General features: G+C 44.6%; 1 protein-coding gene across 1 annotated transcript in view; it reads right to left on the bottom strand.

Moving 5' to 3' along the window:
• Positions 1–1750: 1750 nt before the first annotated feature.
• The window catches only part of LMO2 (LIM domain only 2), a 42476-nt gene continuing 33591 nt past the window's right edge, over positions 1751–10635 (bottom strand). Inside the window, exon 3 of the mRNA XM_078684267.1 lies at positions 1751–4249. Within this exon, the coding sequence (XP_078540393.1) occupies positions 4030–4249 (220 nt within the window). The 3' untranslated portion in view covers positions 1751–4029. The remainder of the gene's footprint in view (positions 4250–10635) is intronic.

Raw genomic sequence — 10635 nt, 5'->3', positions numbered from 1 at the left:
TGAAATAGTGTAGACGTTTTTTTAACCTTAGCAATTCCAAGCAAAACATCTGATGATGTGAAAGTCTTTCAGCTTATGACAGAGCTCTCTCAGCGATGTACAACAATCACAGACGCCTGGCCTTGTCTCTGTCATCACATCGGCACTCATTGAAAGTGCCGATTCTCGAAATATTTCCCTATAATTCGTTTGGCATATTACAGAAAATAATTTGTCCCATTCAATTAGTCTTGTTATCAAAATTGTTACATTGGTTCCTTAAGTCAAATAAAGTCCAGGGAGGGCAAATGCAGTAGGCAACCAATAAATGCCAAAAAATTCTACAGCTACAGTGTCCAACCCAGGTTACATCCAATCCACCCTTCCATGATATTTACAAAAGAGGGGATTGTGACACCCCTGCTATAAAGAGGGAAACGTACTTTGCAGTGAATCACACAATTGTTGTGTTCAGGTATGGCTGGCAGCCGGGATTAGGCTCAGATTCCCAGAGCCTCAGTTTAACCAGTGCCCCGTAATATTGCTATTGCTGCAGAGAAGAACAGGGACCTTCCCTGTCCTCTCTGGGCCAGGACAACCCTAAACCTTTAGGGTTGACTTCTAAAGTCCAAGATAATTTCAAAAGAAAAGTGTTCTTGGCTCTTTTAAGACTACAGACTGCAGTGCTATCTCGAGTGTCCCAGCTGGCTGCTCTGATAGGTGTTAGGAAAACATAGCTGTGCTCTGCAGATTACCCTTCTGGGTGCCGAGCCGGGCTGGGTGGGGCCCACCCGACTGTCTGCAAGGAGGGTGCTGCTGGAGGAGAGATAGCGACAGGGAGGCGCAAAGAGCTGGAGACAAGGCCTGGGCTCAGGGGATAAGAGAAGTCCTTCAAAGGGAGCTACAGATGTCTTGGGTGGAGCAGCCATGCTGGGCAGGTTTTACCTTCCATGGACAGTGCAGAACTAGTGATAAGTCCAAAGTAGTTAGTGAAGTCTTGCTTCCTTACATTGCATTGTGAGCACCAGTTTCTTCGAAAGATCTTAAACAAAACATCTTTTAAATGAATGGTGACGTTTCTACTTGGAGCAAGCGCGTGATGTACATACAAGAAGGTAACAAAAACATCACAACTCTGTGTATACCTATGTAACATTTTGAAAATCGAAAACACGAATCGAAGACAAATAGTGTTGTGGATTCTATGCTTTGTGTAGTTGTGTGCCAGTGTAATGCAATAATTTGCCCTCACAGCAGTAATATAAAACTGATTTTGAAGAATTCTAAACCTAAGCATAAAGTCCCAGGTAATTTACCAAAACAAAATGCAGCCCAATTCGCTGTAGCAGCAAACATGAGGATGGTGTGTCAAACCGGTGTTTACAATAGTTATTCTCAGAAAACACATGTATCTTTCTGTTTCTTAACACATTTCGTAGCCCAATTTATTCTGAAGACTGTGTTTTATCAAGAAACTATAAAAATTGGTTCATCTCTTTTTATGACAACTGGGGAAAATGGTATTCCTAATGCGCATGCGCGTAGTACATCTATTTCGATTGGAAGATCCTGTGCACACGCACTATTTTCCAGACTTTTGCTACTGCGGCTCACAATAAGCAGGCGCCTGCGTATTTTGACAAGAGGGTCAGGAATTCTGCCAGGACGAATTATGAAAAATGTGACCGCCCCAGATTGTTGTTATAATGTGTGCTGTGGCACGATTTTAGTTTTTTTGGCTCAGACATTAAAAAAAACACAGAGACGTAAGGATGTTCCCAGTAACATTTAATGTTTTTTTCCCCAAAATATATGCGCATCAGAAAGTTCAGTGCAGATGACGTCAGATTCAGCTGCAGCTGATAGTATACTCTGTGCAAGACACATGTGTAGTAAACAATCCAGTGTAATTGCTGTCCAAGTTTGAAACAAAACCACGAGAGACATACAGCCTTGTAAATTGTCTGCACAGGCCACGCGTTCCTTTTATCGAACACAAAATACATTCGTGGGTTCTGGTAATGATTCAGTGATGGACTGTGAAGGAAGAGCCCGAAAAAAGAAAAACAATTGTCAAGACAATGATGAAAGAAAGAGACCAGATTCAGGATGTGGGCAAGAACCAGATACCGGACAATAATTGATCATGAAGTAGAAATAAATACTTCCATTCCACACAAATTTATACATATATGTACATATATTTACATACACCAGGTACACTGGTTTCTTAAACAGATAAACTAAAGTTAATTATTGCCATGCAGCAAGATCCCACTTCATTCTTTTGAAGATAAAACGGAGTCCTTCGTTTCCTCATCCTGAGCAGCTGGTTTAATATGTTAAATGTTACATAATTCTTATGGCACAATCAGCAGTGTTTTTAACCCTGTCTTCTACTGGGACTAATTATAGACCGGGGTTTACTCGTGCGACTTTATTATGCATTAGCCCCAGCAATCACTGATTCCAGGATACTACCACTTTACTAGCACAACAGTGACTAGTGCTAACAGGACCTATGTAATCACGAGACTGCGCGGATGTAACCCCTTGTGTTCTGGATCCAGTTAAACCTCTCTGTCTACAGCTTACATACACATAGTAAAAGAGCATGGGGTAAAACAAACACCCTGATCTGTAGAATGTAGTATTGTTCATTACATACATGCCAACAGACCCGATTTAGCCGGGAAACTTCAGATTTTATCAGCCAAAAAAGGCTTTATTTTAGCTGCCTCTCATATTAAATTGATTTTGCTTCAATAGAAGTCTATGGAAGAAATGTATTCCCCTGATTTTGTTTCAAAACCTATCACTTTCCTGTTCTAAAATGTTGGCATGTATATTATTACCATTGTTTAGGGAGGAGGATTGTGACTCATTCAGGGTTTCCCCTCTCATGAATCATGGTCAGGGATCAAATGTAAACTAAATCTAGCCCTAGCAAAGATATGCAGAGCAGGCCCACGCTGAAGGATGCCAGCCTAGGATGAAAGAATAGAGGCAGGGGTAGGTCAGGAATCCCTTTCTGCTCCGAAAGCAGCCCCCTCCCCGCCTGTAGCCCAGAGGGGCAGAGTTTCCCGCCCGGAACCCACCACTGGCCCTCCCCACACTCACCAAAGGTACCAAACGGGATATAATGTTTATTGATATAAACGTGAATTCTGTATGTGTGTGTGTTTGCTAACAGTTGAGAGCTCATTTACCAGAGATGTTATGTTTTGTTTTTTTCATGACCAAGAGGATAATTGAACAAGTTTTATATAGTTTGGTTTGAATTTTAAAAGGTGTATCCATGCTAAATGAAGTATTTGTTCTGATGCACTTGAAGATTGTTTTCTCCTTTTAGAATTCTCACAGGTTGAAATGTGTAGCTCTTGCTGTCATAATGAAATTTTCACAGGTTGAAATGTGCAGCTCATGATGTCATAATGAAATTCCCACAGGTTGAAATGTGCAGCCCGTGATGTCATAGTGGAGGTTTGCCAACCACTTCTCTTATGATGACTACTTCCTGCCAGGTCATTATGGACACAGTCTCCATTCCTGGACTTTTGTGTGATAGCCCATTGTACTTTTCTTTACATTGAACTAACTAGGCACGCCTGAAAATAATAATTTGTCATTGAAAAGTTCAGGACTGGAGGCAGTGCCTTTAGTGACCTCAGGTGAGGCTCTGGTCACCTAATGAATATTTGTGTAGGAGCAAAAGCGCAACAAGTAACATACACATGTACGCCTATTTTTAGTTGGCTAAAGCCAATAGCACATGTTAGGGTGCATGTGGTCAGTTCAAGGTTCCATTAAGTAGTACATGATGGTTATGTGAAATAATGTTCCGTTAAATGAGGCGTAGACTCCGTTTCAATCACGCAAACTTCCCACCGCTTCGTGCTGAAGTGACTCCCACACTCTGGTTCCGGAAGCATTGTTCTATACATTCTTCAGTGAGTTGCTGCACTGATGCTTTCTTTCGACTCTTCCCAGCGCACGACTGCATCCAGCTGAGAATGAAATCCTATTTTCACTTCAGCTGTCAATCAAGGCCTACATCATTCCATTGATTTTAGTCCATTCAAATATGTCCTGCTCACAGACAATGTCTGAGTTGACCAATAGGTATCTGTCGCCAACACAGAAATGTTTTTGACATGCGGCGCATTTGAAGCACTCTAGATGGTAGACCTTGTCCTTCACCCGCATGGTCATCTCGTAAGCCCGGATCCGCTTGTCGCACGAAGCGCACAGCCCATCCTGTCCGAACAGCCTAGGCATAAGAAAACAAAATTAAACTTACATTGCAGCAAATTCATAGGAAATAGCATTTTTTGTTGACTTGCCATTACTCGAGGTTAAATTAGTATGGCCACATTAAATGATCATCTCTATACAATAGAGCATCCATTAGGTAGCCAATAGTTTCAGGCTCCCAGTTTGCTCTCTGTCCACTCCTCAACGCTAGTGTGGGCTACAACATCCAGAATGTGATCTTCACTGCCGGAGGTAAGGTTCTTTACGCTTATTCTTAGTTCTTAAAACACATTTATGTAAAATTTCCTGCTCTACAGTGGCTTTGACCTACCATTGCATCTCAAAAGTCTAATTTAACAGTTTCCTTTACTGCCACATGAACAATTAAAAACTAGGGGAAAATGAAGCCTAAACAGGCTATCCTCAAAGTTAACTAGATAGCTAACCCAATACCAGTACCCGTGCCAGAGATCTGTGTGCACTATTGGTAGGTCAAAGATTGACCTTGGGTTACAAACACAGTCGATACATTGAATCCCATTGGCTTGGGCGACAGTACGTTATATTAAGACTATGATATTGCAGGAAAGGACTGCATTCTGTAGTGTGCTGAGTGAGCGGGGTATCTTTCGTTCTATTTGTAGGTCTCCTAAAGAGCTCTTGTACACTGGGCGGCTTCATGCTGGGAACGATCATGTCAGGTAAGGAAGGATGGTATTTAATGGACAAGGTCATATTTTCTATAAGTCGTTGATCACATTGTATGTGTCTAGCCTTGGATTTCTCATAAGGACAATGCTAGCTCACCTACAACTGTACAGCTAGAAAACTGTGGGCATGTGGACACACCTTTCACCTTACTAATGGTAAAACCATGTATACTCTTAAAATTCCTGTACATAGCTATGCTGTGCCTCAGACAAATGTGCACCTGTATTTATGCTGGTAGTTGGAAGTCTGTTAACACCAGTAGCTGCCGGTGGTGGGAGCGCTGCGGGGCGGTGGGGCAGGGCGGGGAGGAGCAGGGTGGGCTGTAGTAAACTACGGCATACGGCAGAACAGAGGTAAGTAAACAAATAAATAAATAAAATGAATTTCATTGCACGCGCTGCATTGCCAAATGCGATGTACTACGAGCAACGAAATTCGTTTTATTTATTTATTTGTTTGTTTACTTACCTCTGTTAGCCCATATTCCATAGTTTACTACCCCCCACCCTGCTCCACCCCCGCCCCGCAGCACTCCCACCACCGGCCGCTACTGGTTAACACGCACAATTGGGTTGTGAGTGGTATCTAGTCTATTGTCACTTTATCCTACTTAGGGCCTTATGGTTTGTGGGAGTGGGAGGAATACCATAAACTGTGGCCCTCTGCCAGTGTGGTGGAGGAAGGTAATGACCTCCAGCCCTCTTGGCAAGAAGCAGCCCACCCACAAGGCTAAAATAAGGCCCTTAAACACAACACATCAGTTATCACAAGGAATGTACATCTAGTTACCTATGAGGATAATGAGTGCTACACCCTCCTATGAAGATTTCATTTGTGATACCTGGGTCACGACAAGCTACATGCATGACTCAGTAACCGTGCGAGGTCCTCAGTTAGATTAAAAGTTCAGATTGCATGACGTCTTGCACTGTGTGATCCTTGAATTATGAGATTTCCTGTGTCTACCCACCAGTACCAGTGCTCAATTTTCTAAGTACAAAGAATGTGTTTCAATCTCACACTCTGACCCAGAGCATTAGCGAGGGAGGGAGAAAAGGGAGGAAGAAGGGTGTAGAGAAAGATAAGAAATCAGTGACAAATGAGAAATGAGGGATGAAAAATAACTTGCAAGGTGAGCCTAAGAGACCGAAAGTGTAGGGTAGTAGTAGAAAGAGGTAAGATGTAGGTGCTAAGAGACTGCTACCTTGGTATTCCTCAGTCCCAGCATTTGGTAGCTCAGGTAGTGGGCTCCTAAGAATTTGAACTGTACTGAACTGAAAAAGATTTATAGAACACTACGGCTAGCAAAGGCGCATATTGGCGCTGCCGACAACAGCTACAGGAACAGGAAAAACTCTGTTTTCCCACACAGATGACTGGAATAACCAGGTCTTGATCAGTTTGATAGAAAAAACATGGTTAGTCGTGGTATGTTTGGCAATAGAAAGGAAGTTCCATAACTAAGGAGGTGTATCTCCCACCGAGTCTCAAGAGTTTGAACTTGGGTATCGTCAACAGAAGGCGGGCAGAATACCTTAGGGCTTGGGTAGGAAGATGGAGCTGAAGCTTCATCCTAAAGGAGGGATGACTGGAGTTGTGCACTGCTCTGAGAGTGATTCATATGATCTTAAAGATCATACGTTTCTTTACTGGGAGCCTCGAGATTACCGCTGACGGAAGTTCACCTGGGGAATGTCTTGAGGACCATATCTACACAATTCTACACTGTTTGATCATTCTCCAACCAAAGATTAGGAAGGCCTTACATGAAAGGAATTTCCATAATCCAGTCTGGAAGAAATGATAGCCTGGGTCACAGGATGAAAGTCAGAGGAAGAATTTTTCACCTAACCAAAGGTGCTTGGAAACAGACGGCTGCTACGCAGGGGATTGCTAGCAAAAAAGAAATATGATCATCAAAGACTAGAATTTTCGCGAATATAGAGGGTTTGGGTGGAGTACCTAGCATTTGGTAGACCGTAAATGTGTCCAAACCGGAGAGGGGGTTACCAAAGAGGATGGTCTTGGTTTTATATTCATTAAGTTTTAGGCAGTTGTCATCCATTTAAGAGGGCAACGCTGACATCCAGACAGAAACTAGAGATAGTTGAAGCAGTGTTTTCCCGGATGGACATGATAATTTGTTTTTTATTCTTGTAGGAAAATAAGTTAAAGCAAAATTTTCCGATTAGGGAGGCAGCAGAAGAAATGCTCTAAGTGACGATCCCTGCGGGACATCATACTAAGGAGAATGAGAAGTTGAGCGGGAAGGAGGGTAGAAATATGTTTCAGTTTTCTCTCACTGAGAAAAGCACGGCACCACTGAATGAGCATGTCAAAATCAAATAGTCTGGGAATGAGCACGAGTGAGAAACGGTGTCGAAAGCGGCTGACAGGTCTAAAACAACCAGGGCAGCAGCGATCAGTTTTTCCAAGATCTGCCTGAGATCATCAGCCACTCTTAGCAGAGCAGACTCAGTGCTATGAAGCGGTCTGAAGCCCAAACGCAAAGCATCGAGCAAGTCATCATCCTCCAGGTATGCGGAGAGTTGAGTGTTGACTGCTTTCTCAATGATGTAGGTTGGAAGAGGTAACGGAAAGGTAGGACAATAGTTAGAGAGAAGAGAAAGTTCAGCAGAGGGTTTCTTCTTCAAGACAGAAACCATAGCCTGTTTCTGTTTGGCAGATAAAGTGGCAGTTTCTGACCACAAGCTATAGATATTGCTCAGTTCCGGCACGGACTCCTTGGCACGAGCTTCAAAATATGAGGGAGGCAGGTATACAAAGGGGATCCGGATTTAGTTTTGACAACCAGCTTGGAAACCAGAGCTTATTACAGACTGAATTTCTCCAAATGTGAGTCTGAAGGTAATAAAGTGTTCTTTCCAAGGGGTTAATGTGGCCTCAGTGAGGGAGGTACTCAGGAAGTAACTGTGGATGTTGTTACAAAGTTCCTGCATAGGAAGTGTACAGCTTGAAAAAGCCTCAGCACTGCAAAGCTGCTTTACTAGAGAGAATAACTTGTGAGTGGTGTTCTTGCAATTACAGATTAGAGACATGTAATTAGTGACTCTGGTAAATTTTGTGGAATTTTTATATTTGTAGATGTCCTCCCTGCAGTGGGTTTTACCTTCCTTACTATAGGTTTCTAGCTACATATGTTCCAAATTTTTATATTTGCATTGTAAATTCAAAAGTTATTTAGAGAACCAGGGTGTGAATGGGCAGCACTTTTTTAGGTTTGAATGAACTCATGGGAGTCAAGTCAAGTCAAGTTAGAATTTATATAGCGCACTACATACCCATAGGGTCTCAAGGCGCTTGAGGAAGGGGGGGAGGTTTACTTATCGAATATCCATGTTTTAAGTTGTTTTCTGAAGGCTAGGTGGTTTTGAGTGAGGCGGAGGTGGATGGGAAGGGAATTCCAGGTCTTGGCCGCTAGGTAGGAGAAGGATCTTCCTCCCATGGTGGCTTTGTGGATGCGCGGAACAGCGGCGAGGGCTTGGTTGGACGAACGCAGCTGGCGGGTGGGGGTGTAAAAGGAAAGGCGCGTGTTGAGACAATCAGGTCCAAGTTCGTATAGGGCTTTGTGTGCGTGGGTGAGGAGACGGAACGTTATTCTCTTGTTGACGGGGAGCCAGTGACGGTCTTTCAGGTGAGCGGAGATGTGGTCTGTGCGAGGGATGTCTAGTATGAGTCTGGCTGTTTCGCGGTGGAACCGGCGTAAAGGGTGTTTCCGTAGTCCAGACGGCTTGTAACCAGTGCGTGGGTGCCCGTTTTTCTTGTTTGGGTGGGGATCCAGTGAAATGGTTTTTTGAGCATGCGTAGGATGTTGAAGCATGAAGATGAGACGGCGTTGACTTGTCTGGTCATCGAGAGTGAGGAGTCCAGGATGATGCCCAGGTTCCGTGCGTGGTCCGTCGGTATGGGGGCTTTTCCTAGGGCCGTTGGCCACCAAGAGTCGTCCCAGGCGGAAGGGGATGAGCCTAGGATGAGGACTTCCGTTTTGTCCGAGTTCAGTTTCAGACGGCTGTGCTTCATCCACTCGGCTACTTCTTTCATCCCTTCGTGTAGGTTTGTTTTGGCGGTTGTTGGGTCTTTGGTGAGTGAGAGGATCAGCTGAGTGTCATCAGCGTAGGAGATGATGTTGAGGTTGTGTTGACGTGCAATGGTTGCGAGGGGGCTCATGTAGACATTGAAGAGGGTGGGGCTGAGAGATGATCCTTGCGGGACGCTGCAGATGACTTCGGTGGCCTCTGACTTAAAAGGGGGGAGGCGGACTCTCTGAGTTCTTCCAGCGAGGAACAAAATGATCCAGTCCAATGCTTTTCCTTGAATTCCGATGTTTCTGAGGCGTTGTATCAGGGTGCTATGGCAGACTGTGTCAAAGGCTGCGGAGAGGTCAAGGAGGATAAGGGCGACTGTGTCTCCGTTGTCCAGTAGTGTTCGAATGTCGTCTGTTGCTGCGATGAGGGCGGTCTCGGTGCTGTGTTTGGCTCGGAAGCCAGACTGTGAGGAGTCGAGTGATTTGTTGGTTTCGAGGAAGGTGGCGAGCTGATTGTTGATGGCTTTCTCAATGACTTTGGCAGGGAATGGGAGGAGCGAGATGGGGCGGTAGTTTTTGAGTTCGGTGGGGTCAGCTGTGGGTTTTTTCAGAAGGGCGCTGAGTTCGGCGTGTTTCCAGCTTTCTGGGAATGTGGTGGAGTTAAGGGAGTAGTTGATGACATCTCGGAGATGGGGTGCGATAATGGAGTCTGCTTTGTTGAAGATGTGATGGGGACATGGGTCTGTAGGGGATCCTGAGTGGATGGAGTTCATCAGGCGAATGGTCTCTTCTGTGGTGATTGGGTTCCATTCTAAAAGGATATTCGGAGGAGGTAACATTTCGGAGGTGAGTGGGGTGGACTGGTTTACAGGTTGGTTGTCAAAGCTTTTATGGATGTCGGCGATTTTGTCATGAAAGAATGAGGCAAGGGAGTCGCAGAGGATTTGAGAGGGGGTGATGTCGTTAGAGCTGGCGGTGGGGTTGGTTAATTCTTTGATGATGTTGAAAAGTTCCTTGCTGTTGTGGGCGTTGTTGTCTAGTCAGTCTTTGAGTGCTGATTTCTTGGCTGTCCGGATTAGTTGGTGGTGTTTGCGGGTGGCGTTTTTGAAGGCGGCTTGGGTGATAGTGTTTGGGTCTGTTTTCCAAGTTTTCTCAAGGGAACGACAGAGCTTCTTGGATTTCTTAAGGTCGTCGTTGAACCAGGGGGCGTTCTTGCTTCCTTGCTTGATTTGATGTTTTTTCAAGGGTGCTAATTTGTCGGCGGTTTGGGTTAACCATTGTGTGAGGTTGATGGCGGCTTGGTTAGGGTTCGTTGAAAAGGCAGGGGGTTTTTGAAGGAGCGATGTTGAGATCTGGTCGATGGTGATTTTGTTCCAATTTCTTCGCAGAGTTGGTTGAGGGTGGTTGTGGATCGAGGTCTTATTGTAAATAAAGTGGATGCAGCTGTGGTCCATCCAGTGGAGGGGTGTGGTATGAGTGAAGGATATATGCTTGCTGGAGGTGAAGATCGGGTCGAGTGTGTGTCCTGCATAGTGTGTGGGGGTGTTAACAAGTTGTTTGAGTCCGAGATTGGCGAGGTTGTTCAGAAGGGTGGTGGTGTTATTGTCGTTGCGCTTTTCCAGATGGAAATTGAGGTCTCCAAGTAG

Source organism: Lissotriton helveticus, chromosome 3_2 (genome assembly GCF_964261635.1).
Source record: "Lissotriton helveticus chromosome 3_2, aLisHel1.1, whole genome shotgun sequence".
Taxonomy (NCBI): domain Eukaryota; kingdom Metazoa; phylum Chordata; class Amphibia; order Caudata; family Salamandridae; genus Lissotriton; species Lissotriton helveticus.
Note: the sequence above shows the minus strand (reverse complement) of the source record. Positions and strands in the feature narration are given on the sequence as shown.